The following is an 18,985-nucleotide window of genomic DNA, read 5'->3' as shown; positions in this document are numbered from 1 at the left end:
AAAATGTGAAATCAACGGTTCAAAGGTCAAGTGAAAAATATTTTCCAGATTGGATTTATGACCACTTTGGTCAAGATGATGGATTACAAACTTGCGAAGTCACAAGTGAAGTTGAGCAAATCGCCAAAAAGATGAGTTTGATTGGCCTGTGGTGCGTACAAATATTACCGATACATTGCCCTACAATAACCAAGGTTTTAGAAATGTTCGAGAGAGGTTTAGATGAATTGGACATGCCACCGAAGCAAAACTTTAGTCAAATATTGCAAGATATTTGATATACATACTTCTGCAACTGTCCAGTACCATTACAAGAAAGTTGATATAGCACTTTTTTTTTTCTTTTTTCCCAGCGAAGATTCAGCTTACAGTTTGAATGCAGAAAGCACAAGTACCAGCGGTGCTACCAAAACACAAGCTTTTAGTGAAGTGCTAAAGATCAAGGAGTTAAGCGTTGTGAATTCAAAAACCCTACGACGGTTACCAACTCTGTGAAAAAGTCACCTACACTAGGTAAGCAGTAACATCAGAATTAGGCATTTCATCATAACTCGTAACATATTCCTGTATGAACCTTGAATATGTACCTGTTTCAAAAGAAAAGGCTACTATAATATCTTACATTGGAAGCCATAAATATTAAAGCCCCAAGGGGGGAAATAGTCTCAGTATGCATAAGATATTTGACATAATCCTAACATATTCATATTTTTATCATTTTGCATATTATCATTGTTCATTCACTCGCGGGTCACGGTCATCCCCTATAGTCTTCCATAGCCCAAAAATTCCCAAATTGTAATCAGCACATCTGTACCGGTATCAAGTAATTGCACAAGTATGGCCTAAAAAAACGAATTGCACAAGTATTTATTTTTTTCTCAAACACACAGGAAAGCTACTTACCATTGCATTAAGAGAGGGGAAAAAAGAAAAAAAAAAGTTTTTGGAATGATGCACCTTTGAACAGGCAAGCAGCATAAATTTGGATACTAGAGTCATGACGTGTTGAAATATGAAGATGAAGCTGATCGTAGTAATGCCATGTAATTTGGGGCGGAAAGGGCAATAAATTGTGCTTGAATATTTGAGCAACATTTCAGATACCATGCACCGTTTCTGAAGTCTTATCAGATAATCGTAAGGGTGCACACTCAGATTTCAAAAGTCGTCCAACTTGACCCCAAAAAATCCAACTAATCCAAAAGGCCATAGTTTCAATGCAAAAATATGAATATAGTTTCCATCATCCAGCACATAATTGAAATGATCTACGCGTGTGACAACTACGCATCACAACAATGGGTAAACATACGGCAGAATCAAAGTGCATGTTTCTTACTTGCTTCCTTAGATGCAATTGCATGTCCGGTTCTCTCAAGGCAGCAAGGCTAGCGGAGGCAGGCGACGGGTGACCCCATGATGAGGACATCAACCCCGACACGGGAATGGCTACTCCAACTGAACCAGCACAGGCGCCACCAGGACCACTCACTCGAGCTCGTGCACGTGAATTAAACTTCGTGATGATTTTGAAGAATGAAGGACCAGAAGTTTCCTAAGTGCATGCGCCATCTATGCTCATGATGAACCTGGCCAGAATAATGTCTAGGTGCTGGCCACCTATGTGTTTTTAGTTTTGTCAAGAAATAACCAGGAAGGTGCTGCGCCACCTAAATCAGGAAAGGGGATCAAGGAGATGGCGTGTGGCTGTTTGGGCGCCTATTCCCTGCCTTGTGGGCAGGCTGGGCGCCTACCTTCCTCACGCCTCCTCCCCCTATTTAGCCAGGGGCTGCGCCCCCTCTTTTGCTTGGGTTTTCTTTGATAAGTTTAGCCATTGTGCAAACGTCCTGTGCTGCAGTTGTGCTCAGCGGCCACCTGTGGACAGCCATTGTGAACCCCAATTCGTGAGCGATTGATATTCAGTTTTGCCTTCATCTTGTTCTTGCTTGTTCTTCGATTGCTTGCAGGAATAGAACCTCGTGTTCAGGTTGATCTTGCCACCAGCAAGGTCAATAACCATTTGGAGTTGGTTCAGCGATTGCTAAGGCGCCACGACATGTTCGTTCGTAGTCGGATCGCGAGAGTCACCTCCTCCACAAATCGAAGTTATCCCTCTCACCGAAAGATCGGGCACTCCAGCTCCATCAAGTGGTATCAGATTACAGGTTGATCGGTGAGTTTTATCGAGTTTTATCCCTTTAGTTTGAGAGTTGTTCATCGTCCTATCGTCCACCAGAAAAGCTACAAAAAAAAAATTCAGGTTAGAACCTTGTCCCCGAACCATTTGGCCTAGCACTTTCATTCAGTAATCTTGTGTTGTTGAATTTGCGTGCATTTGCGTCACTTGTTGCTGGTCGCTCCGTGTCTCCACTGTTCACCGCCGTTCTTCTTTCGTTCATCCATACCACGTTCTTCCCTCCCCCTGTTCCGCCCAGATCAGAACCATCCCACCAAATCTGGTGCGTTTCCCCCCCCCCTCCTTGTTTTGGAAGTTAATTGCTGCTGTTGGTTTCCTGCCATTTGTGCTTGGTTCGTTTTGGAAAGCATATCTTGTGCGCCCCCCTGCTGGTTTCGTTTTGGCAAGTTTTGATCATTTCTGCTTGAAAATTTTGGGGCGCCTGATCTGGTTATCAAAAAAAAAAAAGGACAGAAGAAAAGGCACGGTGCAGAATCAAAAAAAAAAAGGGAAAGTGTAAGAAGTGCAATCGATTTGGTGCGCCCCATATCTTCATCCAGCATCTTTGTTTTTGGCAAGCAGAACCTCCATATTTGGTGCGCCCCAGCTTTCTAATTCAGGCTCTTCGATTTTGGAAGGCAGCAACATCCTAGCTTGTGCGCCCCCTTCCTAGTTCAGGGATTTGGTGCGTCCTCTCCACCTTTGCGCGCCTCCTTTGCCTCTATTCTGTTCGGTTTTTCACTTGGTTCCAGCAGCATTTGCTACGTGTTTGCACTCTTATTCAACTTTGCATTTGCTGATTGATTGTGCTAATCCTTGCTCCCACGTAAAACTTTCCTATAGCTCCACAAATCCCTACAGCGTGCAGGTTGTGTCCTCTGGCAATCGCTCTATCCAAGCTTCATCAGTTGCACCGCTGGTTGCAGGTCACCCCTGCTGGCTTGGTAAGAACGGGTAAGAACTTGATAACGGTTTTAGTTTGAGCGCCCTGTTCAGCAACCCATTCCACTAGCTGTAGGACATACTATTTTGTTCCTTGTTCTCTTGTTCTTTGCACTAACAATGGCAGGATCCTCAGGGGATCAAGCTGATGCGATCGCCATGCCACAGTCCCCTCGTACCAAGCGCATCATACAGCATTTTGAGCGACAAATGCGCCTCCAAGTTGATGGCCTCGCTAAAGACATTCACGTCACCAACGAGCGCCTTGGTCAGCTTGAAACAGCACAAATTGAAGCCGGTTCGGCGCTCCAGGAATTAAAAACCGCCCAAGCCACCACCAACACCAGCCTCGACACCATCATGACACGGCTTGAGGAGTTGTCCCAGCAGCTTGGTGAGGTACAGGGCGACACTGATTATGGTGGCGACACCGAGCATGATGCTCAGGACCGTCGTCGCCGGCGAGGACCTCGTCGTGTGGTACGTAACCAGGATGATTCTTTCTCTAAAATTAAACTCACTATACCTGAATTCAATGGTAAATATGATCCTAATGCTTATCTTGAGTGGGAACTTGCTGTTGATCAAAAATTTGCATGTCATGCTTTTCCTGCACAACATCAAGTTAGAGCTGCTACTAGTGAGTTTACCCATTTTGCTTCTATTTGGTGGCGCGAACATGGCAGCAAACATCCCACTGAAATTCCTACCACTTGGGATGCTTTAAAAGTTCTCATGCGCCACAGATTTGTTCCCTCATATTATGCTCGCGATATGCTTAATAAACTACAGCGTTTAAGGCAAGGTACAAACTCTGTTGAAGAGTACTATCAGGAGCTGCAAACTGGTATGCTTCGTTGTGGTTTAGTTGAGAACAATGATGCTGCTATGGCATGTTTTTTGGGTGGTTTAAACCGTGAAATTCAGGATGTGCTTGATTATAAGGAGTACAATAATATTACTCGTTTGTTCCATCTTGCTTGCAAAGCTGAACGTGAAGTGCAGGGACGACACGCGAGGACACATGCTAACTCTTTTGCAGGTCGCACCACGTCGTTCCACTCAGCCCCTAAGCCTGTGGCCGTGTCACACCCAGCAGCGCCATCTCCACCTAGCGGCACTCCGAGTGACAAGGCAGCAGCAAAAACTCCAGCGCCACATCAAGCAACAAAGGGCGCCTCTTCCTCTGGACGCACCAAGGACATTCAATGCCATCGCTGCAAAGGTTTTGGTCACGTGATACGGGACTGCCCCAACAAGCGCACGCTGATTATACGTGACAATGGTGAGTATTCTTCAGCTAGTGATTCCGAAGAAACCATATATGCTATGCTTGCCACTGACGTTGCAGGAACCGAAGAAGAACATGTGGCTGCCACTGACGCCGACAAGTATGAGAGTCTTGTTGTGCAGCGCGTTCTCAGCACGTAGGTTGCACAACCAGAGCAGAACCAGCGCCACACCTTGTTCCACACCAAAGGCGTTGTGCAAGAACGATCTGTTCGCATCATTATTGACGGCGGCAGCTGCAACAACTTGGCAAGCACGGATCTGGTGGAGAAGTTGTTTCTCTCAACGCGCCCACACCCACACCCCTACCATATTCAATGGCTAAACCAGGGCGACAAACTCAAGGTAACACGCTCGGTACGTGTTCATTTCTCTATGGGGTCCTATCATGATTATGCCGATTGCGATGTTGTTCCCATGGAAGCCTGTTCGTTGCTGCTCGGTAGGCCTTGGCAATATGATACGGATAGCTTACATCATGGTCGCACAAACCATTACTCTTTGATGTTTAAGGGCAAGAAAATAATTCTTCATCCAATGACCCCTGAACAGATTGTAAAAGATGACATCGCTAGAGCTAAACAACACCAGCAGCAACCGCACATACAAAACGAGATTAAACTGAAAGCTCATGTTTTGCTAGCCACTAAATCTGATTTCGATGAAGTACGTGATGATAATCTGCCATGCTATGCGCTTGTATGCTCTCATGTGCTGTTTTCACTAGATGATGCGCCATCTTTGGACATACCCCCTGCTGTTACTAAGCTTTTGCAGGACTATGCCGATGTGTTTCCGAAGGAGTTACCACCAGGTCTTCCTCCCATTCGCGGCATTGAGCACCAGATCGACCTCATCCCAGGCGCCCAGCTTCCCAACCGCGCCCCGTACCGTACCAATCCCGCTGAAACAAAGGAGATTCAGCACCAAGTCCAAGCGTTACTTGATAAGGGCTACATTCGTGAGTCTCTTAGCCCTTGCTCTGTTCCTGTTTTACTTGTTCCAAAGAAGGATGGTACCTGGCGCATGTGCGTAGATTGTCGCGCGATTAACAATATCACGATTCGTTATCGCTATCCTATACCTCGCCTTGATGATATGCTTGATGAGCTTAGCGGTGCTGTTATATTCTCCAAGGTCGATTTGCGTAGCGGGTACCACCAGATTAGAATGAAACTTGGGGATGAATGGAAAACGGCATTTAAAACAAAATTTGGCTTATATGAATGGTTAGTTATGCCGTTTGGATTGACTAATGCTCCCAGCACATTTATGCGCTTAATGAATGAAGTTTTGAGGCCGTTCATAGGACTGTTTGTGGTTGTTTATTTCGACGATATTCTGATTTACAGCAAGTCTATGGAAGAGCATTTGGAACATTTGCGTGCTGTTTTTGATGCTTTGCGCGCTGCCCGTTTATTTGGTAACTTGGAAAAGTGCAACTTCTGCACACAACGTGTGTCGTTTCTTGGCTATGTTGTTACTCCACAGGGCATTGAGGTGGACAGCAGCAAGATTGACGCCATCCAGAGCTGGCCCACGCCGACGACAGTTACGCAGATTCGGAGTTTTCTTGGGCTTGCAGGATTCTACCGACGGTTTGTGCGTGATTTCAGCTCCATTGCCGCCCTGTTGCATGAGCTCACCAAAAAGGGCATTCCTTTCTCCTGGGGTACGGCACAAGAAGAGGCATTCACCATCCTAAAAGATAAGTTGACACATGCCCCCTTACTACAACTTCCTGATTTCAATAAGATGTTTGAACTTGAATGCGATGCTAGTGGTATTGGGTTGGGCGGTGTTTTGCTTCAAGAGGGAAAACCAGTGGCTTACTTTAGCGAAAAATTAAGCGGTGCTAGTCTGAATTATTCAACTTATGACAAAGAACTTTTCGCTTTGGTTCGCACTCTACAAACTTGGCAGCATTATTTATGGCCTCGCGAGTTTATTATTCATTCTGATCATGAGGCTTTAAAACATATTCGTAGCCAAACCAATCTGAACCGTCGGCATGCTAAGTGGGTAGAATTCATAGAGTCTTTTCCTTACATCATCAAACACAAGAACGGGAAAGACAACATTATTGCTGATGCTTTGTCGCGTAGATACACCATGCTGTCCCAGTTAGACTTTAAAATTTTTGGCTTACAAACTGTGAAAGAACAATACGCCGATGATCCTGATTTTAAGGCCATCATGATGCATTGCAAGGATGGTAAACCATGGGGTAAATTCCATGTAAACGATGGGTTCTTGTTCCGCGCTAACAAGCTATGTATTCCAGCAAGCTCGGTTCGTCTTTTGCTGTTGCAGGAAGCGCATGGTGGCGGCCTCATGGGACACTTTGGCGTTTACAAGACACAGGAGATTCTGGCCGCACACTTCTTTTGGCCCCAGATGCGCCGCGACGTGGAGCGCTTTGTTGCACGCTGCACCACGTGCCAGAAAGCTAAGTCACACCTGAACAACCACGGTTTGTATATGCCGTTACCTGTCCCTACTTCTCCTTGGCTCGATATTTCTATGGATTTTGTTTTGGGCTTACCTCGAACTAAGAAGGGGAGGGATAGTATCTTTGTGGTTGTTGATCGATTCTCTAAAATGGCTCACTTCATACCATGTCATAAAACTGATGATGCTAGCAGCGTTGCTGAATTGTTCTTTCGTGAGATTATTCATTTACATGGTGTTCCAAATACAATAGTCTCAGATCGCGATGCTAAGTTCCTAAGTCATTTTTGGAGATCTCTTTGGAATAAACTAGGAACTAAATTGCTTTTCAGCACCACTTGTCACCCACAAACAGATGGGCAAACTGAGGTTGTGAACAGAACCTTATCTACCATGCTTAGGGCTGTGTTAGACAAGAATCTGAAACTTTGGGAGGATTGCTTGCCCCATGTCGAGTTTGCTTACAATCGTGCTACACATTCCTCCACGAAAATGTGCCCTTTTCAGGTTGTCTATGGTTACATTCCACGGGCGCCAATTGACTTGCTGTCCTTTGATCCTTTGGACGCCCAACATGTAGATGTTGTTGCACGTGTTAAACAAATGTTGGACATCCATGAGCAAACGCAGCAGAACATTGCGCACACTAATGCTAAAAATCAGGCTGTTGGTAGTAAAGGACGTAAACTTGTTACTTTTGAACCTGGTGACTTGGTTTGGTTGCATTTGCGCAAGGATCGCTTTCCTACTTTGCGCAGGTCTAAGCTGATGCCACGTGCTGCTGGTCCCTTCAAGGTGTTAAAGAAAATTAATGATAATGCTTATATACTTGACCTGCCTGCAGAATATGGTGTTTCCTCTAGTTTTAATGTTGCAGATTTGAAACCATATGCGGGCGAGGATGAGGAGCTGCCGTCGAGGACGACTTCGATTCAAGAAGGGGAGGATGATGAGGACATCAACCCCGACACGGGAATGGCTACTCCAACTGAACCAGCACAGGCGCCACCAGGACCACTCACTCGAGCTCGTGCACGTGAATTAAACTTCGTGATGATTTTGAAGAATGAAGGACCAGAAGTTTCCTAAGTGCATGCGCCATCTATGCTCATGATGAACCTGGCCAGAATAATGTCTAGGTGCTGGCCACCTATGTGTTTTTAGTTTTGTCAAGAAATAACCAGGAAGGTGCTGCGCCACCTAAATCAGGAAAGGGGATCAAGGAGATGGCGTGTGGCTGTTTGGGCGCCTATTCCCTGCCTTGTGGGCAGGCTGGGCGCCTACCTTCCTCACGCCTCCTCCCCCTATTTAGCCAGGGGCTGCGCCCCCTCTTTTGCTTGGGTTTTCTTTGATAAGTTTAGCTATTGTGCAAACGTCCTGTGCTGCAGTTGTGCTCAGCGGCCACCTGTGGACAGCCATTGTGAACCCCAATTCGTGAGCGATTGATATTCAGTTTTGCCTTCATCTTGTTCTTTGATTGCTTGCAGGAATAGAACCTCGTGTTCAGGTTGATCTTGCCACCAGCAAGGTCAATAACCATTTGGAGTTGGTTCAGCGATTGCTAAGGCGCCACGACCTGTTCATTCGTAGTCGGATCGCGAGAGTCACCTCCTCCACAAATCGAAGTTATCCCTCTCACCGAAAGATCGGGCACTCCAGCTCCATCACCCCAAGGTTTGCCCCATCGGTGGCAGAGGATCAAATTAGTACCGCAATTCCCATCTACCGCCCTAACCACCGGCACCAACCGGCAAGGCCGGTGACTTCCTCATTGCGATGACATAATCTGCGATCGCGCGGTAGGAGCGAGATGGCTGAGGAACTGTAGTGGTTGGTGCTAGTGTTCACTGTTGCACCTCACGATGGCGAGATGACAGCTGCAGCAGTGCCTCACGACGGCGGGACGGGCATATCGTCACTACCGGCGCAGGGTGGATCTACGTGGCCGTGCTATCGAGCCCATCTAGATTCAGCCCAAACCTAAGGAGGGTGATGGGGGCCCATCACAAAAGCTGGTTCGTGCCATGACCTCCTGGGCTAGGTCCTCGCACGCCAATGACTCATGTCGGCCTGGGTATACAACTCACGCTACAATTTTCTCTTATTCTCCTGTCCGATTTGCGAGCCACAAAAGCCGTTCTATAGGAAAGGAGGGGTCCTAGCTCCTGTTGGCCATAGAGAAGCTCCGTCCTTGCTACTATTGGGATATATGTACTTATGGAGTGTGTTGTTGAGAACATGTGACAAACTGCAAGTGGAGTAAGTTGGAGTTGAATTGAAAGAGTATATGTTTGCAATGAGTAACCAAGAGAGTAAGGGTCTGTTTGGTTGGTGTATAGCTTCGCTGTAACTAAACTTAAACAAAGTGTGGCTGCCATAAAAAAATATGGTGAATAAAATGGCTGCCGTACTTGTAGCAAAGTTTGGCAAGAAAACAAGTCTATGACATGTGGTGTAGAGGGCTAAGAAAGTTTGGTAAGTTACAGTTGTAGCGTTGAATCAAACACATAACTAAGAATATGTGACACGTATAAGGTATGACCTAGTGAGATGTAGCTAGCAACCAAACAAGCTTTAAAGTTCGCATGATTCAAATGATTAAAAAACAAAATAGTGATGGAGCGGGATTTTAGAGCCTAGGGGTAGGGTGAGGTGGGGTGGCAATGGGGCAGGGTGGGATAGGGGAGCACGTGAGGTATTGTTGAAGGTTGATAAACTTACAGTGCTTAAGCGAGAGGTCGAAGAACGTCCAATCGCTTACAGTCCTCGACTAAGATTTTGTGAGAACTCAGACGAATGACGGAATCAGAAGGAGTTGCTCCTTTAGAACTATTGCTTTGCCTGACAACGACCAAGATTTCATTAAATACTTTACCAACATGAGTATCTTCCTGGCTATCTAGCAAAAAGCTAATGCTACCTTTGCGAGCAAAGATTCCGCTGCTAGGAAATTGACAAAGACAATTGTTTAAAAAGAAGATACCAACTAGTATTTTTTATTCCCGATGTGCTTTGGACTGCAAATGTAGGCAGACATATCTAAATTGACCGGGATAAAATCAGCACTAATAGAGATCCGTAAAAATCCTTGGGTTGTCATATACTTTCATAGCTGTTCCCAACATATTCATGCTGAAATTATAAAGTCAAAAGTCTATCTATTATAATTTTACAAACAGAGGACATACAGTTGATACCTATATTGCGTTGACTACCTCGAAAAAATCTCCTAGTCTCCGTTTAGCATTTAGCGGTTTCCTCGCTTGCCCCGTCCATCGGGCACCCCGGGAATTCCCGTGCGCGGATGCTGATGGCTTGCCCCCGAATATCCAGTCAAAGGTTTCGGTCACTACACAGGAGTCACTCGTCCTCCCCCATACATCATCCTTCCTTGGATCGGATAATTCTCCTATGTCTGTCTCCACACAACACATCACCGATTCAGCCCTTTGTTCGAGGCTACTGCAATCGTCGAAATCTTCTGTTGCTCCCATGTCTCCGAGCTTTTTGCTCTTCTTCGACTCCTCGGTCTGGGCGGCTTGGATGTGGTTGTTACCGCTGATGCTTGCCACTGCAGCAGGAGCTCAAGGAGGAGATCCCTGCTCGCCCAAGCTATGCGGCAACGTGAGCATCACCTTCCCGTTCGGGATCGTCCCGGAGCAGGCGACGGAGACCAACTGCGCTGGGATTGGGTTCCAGGTTCGGTGCCGTAACAACACCCCGTACTTCGGATACACCCAGCGCGTTGAACAGTGGTTCCAGATCCTCAACATCTTCTACGACAACGCCTCCTTGCTCATCGCCGATATCCACAAGCTTCAAGACTTCAGCAACTCCAGCTCCTGTCACGCCCCGTCGTACAACAGCTCCACCAAGCTCGGTATTCCATTCTCGATCAGCCCTGTCAATCAGGACCTCGTCTTCTACAACTGCACCAAGGCGCCGGCGCCGGCGGCCCGCATGAGGCTCGTGAAGACGAGGTGCCACAACATTATGTTTGTTAGCGTCGGATGGCGTTACGACGACAATTCGGGTAGCTACTTTTTGGAGGGCTGCAGTGCCACCGTCGTGCCGGTGCTTGGAGGCTCTGGCAAGGCGAACGCGAGCAACTACGAGAAACTCATCAGAGACGGCTTCCTCTTGACATGGCCGCCGCCGGCGTCGTTGGCGCCATCAGAAGGTTAGTTTGCTCTTGGAACAAATAAAATTAGCTCGGTAGGAACTAGGGACATCAAGCCATGCAAGCGTCTGGTTCATAAAAAAACTTCGAACCGCCGGACGTCACATAGTACTTCACTAGAACATGAGCCCCAAACAGGTCCCGAGTTCATTTGGAAAAAAAGAATCAAATTAGATGGACCACTGTGGGGGGGGGGGGGGGGTGGCGACTGAACACTTGACCTGGCCACTCTGGTGCACCCTCCCTCACGGCCACGGCAGTTACTATCTCGAAACTAAAAAGGCGTTGAGTCATCTAGATTTTTCAGCTCAAAATAAAAAAGGAAATCCACTTATACAGCAAGGGTGGCATATCTTGACAGTTTCGTTTTTGGAAAAAGAATCAATATAGTACTATATATTTCTTTTTAATTAATATTCTGTGCTATTTCAGGTAGCAAAAGGACTGGCAGGAAGATAATACTAATAGGTATGCAATGTTTGACATCGTTTCATATCTAATCCTCTAAATTTCACTAGATATTAATAGTTATTTTCTATAACGAGTTACTTTTCAGATCTAGCTTTTGAAAGAGCGTAGAATAACTATTCCAAAGTTTATCTTATCTATTTACACAATGATTCTAAAATGAAAATCTAGAACAATCAACCAAAATTTGTACTTCTGTTTTTTTAATTAAAAAAAAGAGAAACACGAATTCTAATGGTCTTGGAAATCTAAATGGTCAAAATATAACATCTCACTATTTTAAGAGAAAATTAACATATACTTTAATTTCAGTTTCGATGTCACTAGCTACAAGCTTGCTCCTACCATGTATTTATGTGATGATATGGCGTAGAAAGGGGCAAAAACTACGTTTTTTCCTATGCAAAAAGACTAGCAGCAGCACTGAAAGGAATATTGAGGCCCTAATAGTATCGCAGGGATCACTAGCTCCAAAAAGATACAAGTACTCAGAGGTAGCAAATATAACTTCTTCTCTCAATAATAAGCTTGGAGAAGGTGGTTATGGAAAGGTTTTCAAAGGAACACTATATGATGGTCGTCTGGTTGCTGTGAAATTCTTGCATGAGTGCAAGGGAAATGGGGAGGAGTTCGTGAACGAGGTTATGAGCATTGGCAGGACATCTCATGTTAATATTGTTAGCTTATTTGGGTTCTGTTTGGAGGGCTCAAAACGAGCCCTTATATATGAGTACATGCCTAATGGTTCTTTGGATAAGTGCATCTATTCTGAGAATCCTAAAGCAGTTTTAGGATGGGATAAGCTCTATACAATAGCAATTGGGATTGCTCGAGGGTTAGAATACTTGCACCATAGTTGCAATACACGCATCATCCACTTCGATATCAAGCCTCAAAATATCCTTCTAGATCAGGAGTTTTGCCCAAAGATTGCTGATTTTGGTTTGGCCAAATTGTGTCGTACAAAGGAGAGCAAGGTTTCAATGGCTGGTGCTAGAGGAACAGTTGGATTCATCGCTCCTGAAGTGCACTCTCGAATCTTCGGAGGTGTTTCAACAAAATCAGACATTTATAGTTATGGAATGATGTTGTTAGAGATTGTTGGAGGCAGGAAAAATGTGAAATCAGCGGTTCAAAGGTCAAGTGAAAAATATTTTCCAGGTTGGATTTATGACCACTTTGGTCAGGATGATGGATTACAAGCTTGCGAAGTCACAAGTGAAGTTGAAGAAATTGCCAAAAAGATGAGTTTGATTGGCTTGTGGTGCGTACAAATATTACCGACACATCGCCCTACGGTAACCAAGGTTTTAGAAATGTTCGAGAGAGGTTTAGATGAATTGGACATGCCACCGAAGCAAAACTTAAGTCAAATATTGTAAGATATTTTCTATACATATTTCTGCAGCTGTCCGGTACCATTTACCAGAAAGTTGATATAGCACCATTTTTTTCTTTTTTCCCAGCGAAGATTCAGCTTACAGTTTGAATGCAGAAAGCACAAGTACCAGCAGTGCTTCGAAAACACAAGCTTTTAGTGAAGTGCTAAAGATCAAGGAGTTAAGCGTTGTGAATTCAAAAACCCTACGACGGTTACCAACTCTGTGAAAAGGTCACCTACACTAGGTAAGCAATAATATCAGAATTAGGCATTATCATAAATCATAACATATTTCTGTATGAACCTTGTATATGTACCTATTGTTTGCAGGTAAGGGGTTGAAATCTTAAAAGAAAAGGCTGATGGTCTGCTATAATATGTTGCATTGTAAGCCATAAATATTGAAGCCCGTAGAGGGGAAATAGTCCAAGTATGCATAAGATATTTGACATAATCCTAACATATTTATATTTTTATTATTTTGCAGATTGTCACTGCTCCTTCACTCGCGGGTTTCGGTCATCCATCCATAGCCCAAAAATTCCCAAAATCTGAAGTTATTGCCAGACTATTTCCAAAAGAAAAGGCTACTAGCCTACTAACATATCTTGCATTGGAAGTAATACATATTACGGTCCCAAGAGGGGTCCAAGTATTGTTTATAGTCGTCCATCACCCAAAATTTCCCAATGGTGGACACATATGTACTGTACTGGTGTAAAGTATTGGACGAAACCTTACAGTTGGAATGATGCACCTTGGAACAGGAGAGCGCAGCAAGTTTAGATACCGGAGTGATGGCATGTTGAAAAATATGAGGATGTGTAAAATGGGGCGGAAAGAGGTATAAATTTTGCTAGAATTTTTTAGTTTGGTTTCAGATTCGGTGCATTTTTGAAGTCTTATCAGCCCATGTATGAGTGCTGTTGGTATGTAAAGGGGTGAAATGTCCGAAATACCCCATTCATACACATGATTGTAACATAATATCTTAGAAGCAAACTGATAATTGTCTCTGCCACTTCTCTCTATAAATAAGCCCTCGAAAGGCAGGAGAGGGGGCCCAGAGGTTTTCCCTATTACACTGACTTCGTTTTTCTCTAGCTCTTTCCTTTCAATTCACTGTTGATCTCCAAGCTTTAACCTCCTCTTATGGAGTGGGGCTCTCGCCGCACTCTGTTCGGAGCATGTCTTCGTGCTCCAATAGCGCGTCGTCCATAGGGATGTCTGATACAAAAAGCAATGAGAGGATGGGAGTTGAGAGGACATCAGGAGAGCAGAACATGTTCTCAGACCGGGTCATGGAGGAGCACTCGTGCTGCTTGAAGGAGCCCATCATCTTGCAGGTGGCACCCGAGAGCCCAATGCCACCGCCGGTTGCCAAGTCATCATCGCACCCCAAGAGGATGTGATGTGTATGCCGCTCTTCGCTGCCTCGACAACAGTACAGGAAAGCTGCAACAAACGTAGCTCTGCGCACGCGAGAGCACCGTATCCTGGGGGCTCGCCGCCGAGTAGGCCCCATGCAGTTCAACGTACGTGGGCTCACCGTTGTGGTCTCGTTGGGCCCTTCGCCGGGCATGGTAAACCTGGGGGAGCTCCCTCATAAAAGCGCTCTTCTGTCATCTGTCGTACGCTACGTGAGGCGCAATTTTGGTCTTATAGCTCGAAAGTGGCCTGCGCGCGGATCTACAGGCCGAGATGACGGCTCCGAACATAGCTCCATACGAAGGTAAGCACGCACGGCTCTGAGCATCGCTCCATGCAAAGGTAAGCACGTATGAGCCCTTCGTTGTCAGAGGCATGCGTGCCACTTGCTTATAGATATTTGCATACCTGCTCAGTGCTAGTAGGTTTGTGAGTAGTACCGCACGTACAGTACTAGCAACCTTTATTTTTATCCCCTTAGTTCGCTACTCTACAGCCTAGAGTGCTGGCTGGCAAGCACTGCACGGGGCAAGAAAAAATCAAGGAGTAGGTTCTGTCAACATGATGTGGACTCCTGACACATGCACTATCCACAGCATAGACATAGCGCCGCAATACTTGATTAGAGCCCTCATGCGTTTAGTCTGTGTCACTAAGGTATTTTTTTATTTAGTGTAGAAAGTAGAGGTATATTTATCTATTTTATACGTTTTTGTAGCTTTTGCTAAGTAGCGGTAGTCGTTTTTACTTCTTTTGATTGTAGGAGTTAATTTACTTGCTAGCCATTTTTTTAGTTAAAATATTTTAAAATGGTTGTTTGCTAATTACTTCTATTAAAAGATGGTACAGTCAGTTTAGAGGAGTAGGGATATGGTCAAGAGGGCTGTCATGTTTGTCAGGTGTTATCCTGTTGTCAGAACACTTATATGGGTCTGTATGTGCAAGTCTAGACCTACGTGTGCATAGGTATGTATGGCAATAGGGCTGCTAGTATGGACCGAATCATATAACGGACGGCATTTATTTATACTTGTGGCTCGCGTGCAGCAGGCCTAGAGGCTATAGCCACGATAAACAATAAACAATAATAAAAGAGAAAAGATCCGCATGCATATGTGGTTTGCTGGCCTGCTCCCAGCTGATGCACGCCCTTGGTCTTGAATAATATCCTAGGCAATGCCTCACACACACCCTACTGTATGCTCTGTTTTTCCCAATAACCATGCATGCAGCTCGTCCTTCAATGATGGGATGGTGCCCACGGGCCGTGGAGTCGAGAGCAGGGTTAAAAAACCGTCCATAACCGTTTAAAAATTGTGCTCACGGGCCGTCGATAATCGAACAGTAACCAAAATTTAAATTCAAAAAAATTAAAAAAATAAAACAATTAATTTTTTTAAAAAAACTAGACACAATTCTAAGACCACCTGTAATCCGCGCAGGTGTGTCCGCACCCCCTGGACACAAAAATAATGTCGTTTGCATCATATTCTATACGGATAAAGTTTGAAAAAAAATGAAAAAAATTGAAACGTGCGGCTCAGTTATTAACTCACGTTAAGGAAAAGTGTAACATGCAAACACATATTTTTCTTGTATAAAACGTATTTTAAGAGAATCTTTAAAATTAATTTCACTTTATTTAGAGTTTTATTAAATTCTTTATGATTTTTACAAAGTTCACAAGTATAAAGTGAATATGTTAAGGAACAGCACTGTAATTAACTTTTTCATGTCTACTATTATTTTTTCTACGTAAATCATAGTATAAATAAGCTAATGAAAGTGGTTTCACTAATTTTTGAGGTGTGATGGGTCAGTTATGAATTAATCTAGTCGCAACACATTTACACAATCATGCATGTTACAATAACTAATTCATGAGTTCATGTATTTTTAAAAGATATAGGATCATGTAAGAATACTAACAAAATTAGTTTCATGATTTTTGGATTAGCAAAGAGTAAACTATGCATTTAACTTGGTTTAACAAATAAAATTTCTAACAGAAAATTTTGAACTTTTTTATGAGTATAAATACTTTTATCATGTAGATCATGTTACAAGAAAGCCAAAAAAATTTGTTTCACTTGATTTGAAGCTAAGATGAATTAGTTATTGATTTTACAAGATTGAGCCCTTTTTTAGGTTTTTTGTTGAACTGCGCTGAAATTCGATAAAACCGCTCGATAAATCGAGAAAACCGAGCGGTTACCGACCCAAACCGCTCGGTAACCGACCAAATCAAAAATGCGAGAAAATCGCTCAATAACCGACCCAAACCGCTCGATAACCGACCCAAACCGAGCGGTTACCGAGAGGGCAAAAACACGATTTTTTTTGCAAAAATTTAAATTTTGCCGAATGAATTTTCTCCGAATTTTTTTTGAATTTTTGACCGGTAACCGCGGTTACCGCGAGATTTCGGTTACTGCCGGAGCTCGGTAACCGAGCTCCGGTCGATAACGTGAACCCTCGTTGAGAGAAGTAGCTCACAGGTGCACGAACGAGGCCGCCTCCGCCACTGGTTTTGGGCCGAGGCCGCACTCGTCTTGTTCACGAGGCCGTCCGTGGTTCCAATCGTGCTCACACGACCAGCTGCTCCGAAGCATGCGGTTCCATCTTGCCAAGCTCACCGATGCTCCGCGCGCGGCCGGCCTCGGCAACCTCGGAAGCTCTGGGGCAGGCGGTCTGGCATCGACTATACACCCCAAGGCTCCGAGCATGGGCCTCCGGGGGTGTGCGGAGCCGGTCTTCTTAACAACGGCCGGGGCCCTCCGCGCCCCGCGGACGGAGCCCCTCCATCGCCGGAGCCCACCTCTGCGCCGGAGCCTTCTGCGCCGGAGTCCACCTCTGTGCTGGAGCCTATCTCTGCGCTGGAGCCTACCTAAACGCCGGAGCCCACGGAGCCTACCTCTGCACCGGAGCCCTCCGCGCCAAGGCCTATCTGAACGCTGGAGCCCACCTCTGTGTCGGAGCCTACCTCTATACCGGAGCCACCTCCGCACCGTCGGAGCCGTCTACCGCGCCACCGGAGCCCACGCGCTCGGCCACCGAAGCCACCAGCACTCGGCTGCGGAGCCGACTACCTCACCACCGGAGTCCCTGTGCTCGGCTGCCGGACGACCCTCTCCACTTCGCGGCAGGGGGCCCCTTGGCCTCGGAGGGCCGAGGGACCTCTCCCCGGCTGGAGTGACCCCTGCCGCGCCGGCGAAACTTTGCCACCACCCAAGCTTCTACCGTGGTTGGAGAAGTTCTGTTGGACTTAATCCTTGTCGTAGGTCTTGGGACTCGTTTCACGACAGTGCGAAGCAATGAGTTGTATATGGTTCGTATACGGTTATAACGTAGTTCGTATGTATGCAGAGTTTGAGTTGGAGTCGGATCGTGGGATGGCACGATTCGTGTTAGGATTCGAAGTTAGCAGGTCGATATAAATATTAGTTGTAATCTCTAATTTGTAAGCAAGACACAGAGTCGTGTAAGTCACGAGTTGAATAGAGTCTAAAATTTCCTCCAGAGAATTTGTGCCTTGTTTTATTGTTCTCGCCGAGTAGTACGCGACTCAGGAATAGCTGAGTGTTGCTAGTCGATCGGCATGATCGAGAGCAGCACGTACACGACGGATAGCCAAACTAGTCGTGGTCGAGCACATACGACTGGTCGCTCAAGCTGGTCGTGACTGGTAGTTGTAAGTTGGCGTTCTTCCATCTTCTGGTCGCTCGAGTGGTCGATGAACCTAATCGCTTACGTTGTCGCGAATCCAGAGTGGTCACGCACGTGATCCAGTGGTCGGACCCAACATCTGGTATCAGAGCTGGTACTGCGCAGCACTAACTCGTGAAGATGTCAATCGTACCTCAGGGCGAGGTGGCGCGGGAGAGCGACGGTGGGCTGTTCTTGTACCCGCAGTTGATCAAGGCATCTGGGAGGCAGTCAAGCGAGCGGTTAGTGAGGCCGTCGACGAGAAGAAGGACAAGAAGGCGATGTCGCATCTCTTCCAAGCGCTTGTGGAGGATCTCCTGATGCAGATGGCAAGGAAGAAACTGCAAAGGAGGTCTGGGATTGTCTCAAGACAAGGTTCGTTGGCGCGGATCGCCTCAAGAACGTGCGGCTTCTCATGTTGAAGAGCGACTTCAATGCCATACGCATGCAGGAGGGAGAGAGCCTGGACCAGTATGCCAGAAGGCTCAACAGCATGTCCATTAGGTACGCAAACCTAGGAGAGAGGCTTGACGACGCTGCATTGGTCAAAAAGCTGTTCGACACTGTGCCGGATCGATTCCTGAGTGTGATCGCCGGGATCGAGCAGTTCTATGACCTCAACAAGATGCCGTTCGAGGAAGCCATGGGGCAGCATAAGGCGTTTGAAGAATGTACTCGCCTGTGTGCATCCGGTGGCAATAGCATCGGTGGCAGCCAGCTTCTGTTCACTCAGGCCGAGTGGCAGGCACGGTAGAAGAAGGATGGTGGCAACTCCTCATCAAGCAACAAGGGTAAATCCCACCTTGTTGTAGATAGCAGCAACCGCGACCGGGGTGGTCGTGGACGCGGCAGAGGCCGTGGCAGAGGTGGTCACGGCAGGATGTCACACAATGACGAGGAGAGCGACTCGGGCGACGATCGCCGCAACAAGAGCCACATCAAGTGCTTCAACTGCCACAAG

The 18,985-nt window shown here is 45.9% G+C and overlaps 2 protein-coding genes across 5 annotated transcripts in view; both read left to right on the top strand.

Moving 5' to 3' along the window:
• The window catches only part of LOC133897484 (LEAF RUST 10 DISEASE-RESISTANCE LOCUS RECEPTOR-LIKE PROTEIN KINASE-like 2.1), a 92,105-nt gene extending 90,698 nt beyond the window's left edge, over positions 1–1,407 (top strand). Inside the window, exon 5 of one of the 2 annotated variants that reach the window (XM_062338437.1) lies at positions 1,387–1,407. The gene's annotated coding sequence lies outside the window, so the exon portion shown is untranslated. Of the gene's footprint in view, positions 1–1,382 lie in introns of both variants that reach the window. The other variant, XM_062338369.1, reaches the window with a different exon arrangement.
• An 8,473-nt stretch (positions 1,408–9,880) lies between these two features.
• LOC133897340 (LEAF RUST 10 DISEASE-RESISTANCE LOCUS RECEPTOR-LIKE PROTEIN KINASE-like 2.4) lies at positions 9,881–13,790 on the top strand. 3 transcript variants are annotated; one of them, XR_009905897.1, is made up of 6 exons: positions 9,881–11,042; positions 11,475–11,510; positions 11,823–12,888; positions 12,977–13,136; positions 13,222–13,278; positions 13,379–13,790. XR_009905897.1 is itself a non-coding variant. In XM_062338120.1 (5 exons), exons 1-4 carry the CDS (start codon positions 10,274–10,276, stop codon positions 13,116–13,118), a joined length of 2,013 nt encoding a protein of 670 aa, XP_062194104.1. In that variant the 5' UTR covers positions 9,883–10,273; the 3' UTR covers positions 13,119–13,136; positions 13,379–13,790. The 3 variants fall into 3 exon arrangements, 1 of the variants encoding a protein (XP_062194104.1); XR_009905908.1 differs by having other exon boundaries at positions 9,884–11,042; positions 11,961–12,888; XM_062338120.1 differs by lacking the exon at positions 13,222–13,278 and having other exon boundaries at positions 9,883–11,042.
• Positions 13,791–18,985: the final 5,195 nt, after the last annotated feature.

Source organism: Phragmites australis, chromosome 1 (assembly GCF_958298935.1).
Source record: "Phragmites australis chromosome 1, lpPhrAust1.1, whole genome shotgun sequence".
NCBI classification, from domain to species: Eukaryota; Viridiplantae; Streptophyta; class Magnoliopsida; order Poales; family Poaceae; genus Phragmites; species Phragmites australis.
This window is presented reverse-complemented; position numbering and strand designations above follow the sequence as displayed.

Bases quoted from the DNA above. Each gene is read 5' to 3' on its own strand.
- LOC133897340 (XM_062338120.1), top strand. From the start codon at position 10,274: ATGTCTGTCTCCACACAACACATCACCGATTCAGCCCTTTGTTCGAGG. The intron at 11,511-11,822 runs GTATGCAATGTT...CTTTAATTTCAG, and splicing joins CAGGAAGATAATACTAATAG to TTTCGATGTCACTAGCTACA. The intron at 12,889-12,976 runs GTAAGATATTTT...CTTTTTTCCCAG, and splicing joins CAAAACTTAAGTCAAATATT to CGAAGATTCAGCTTACAGTT.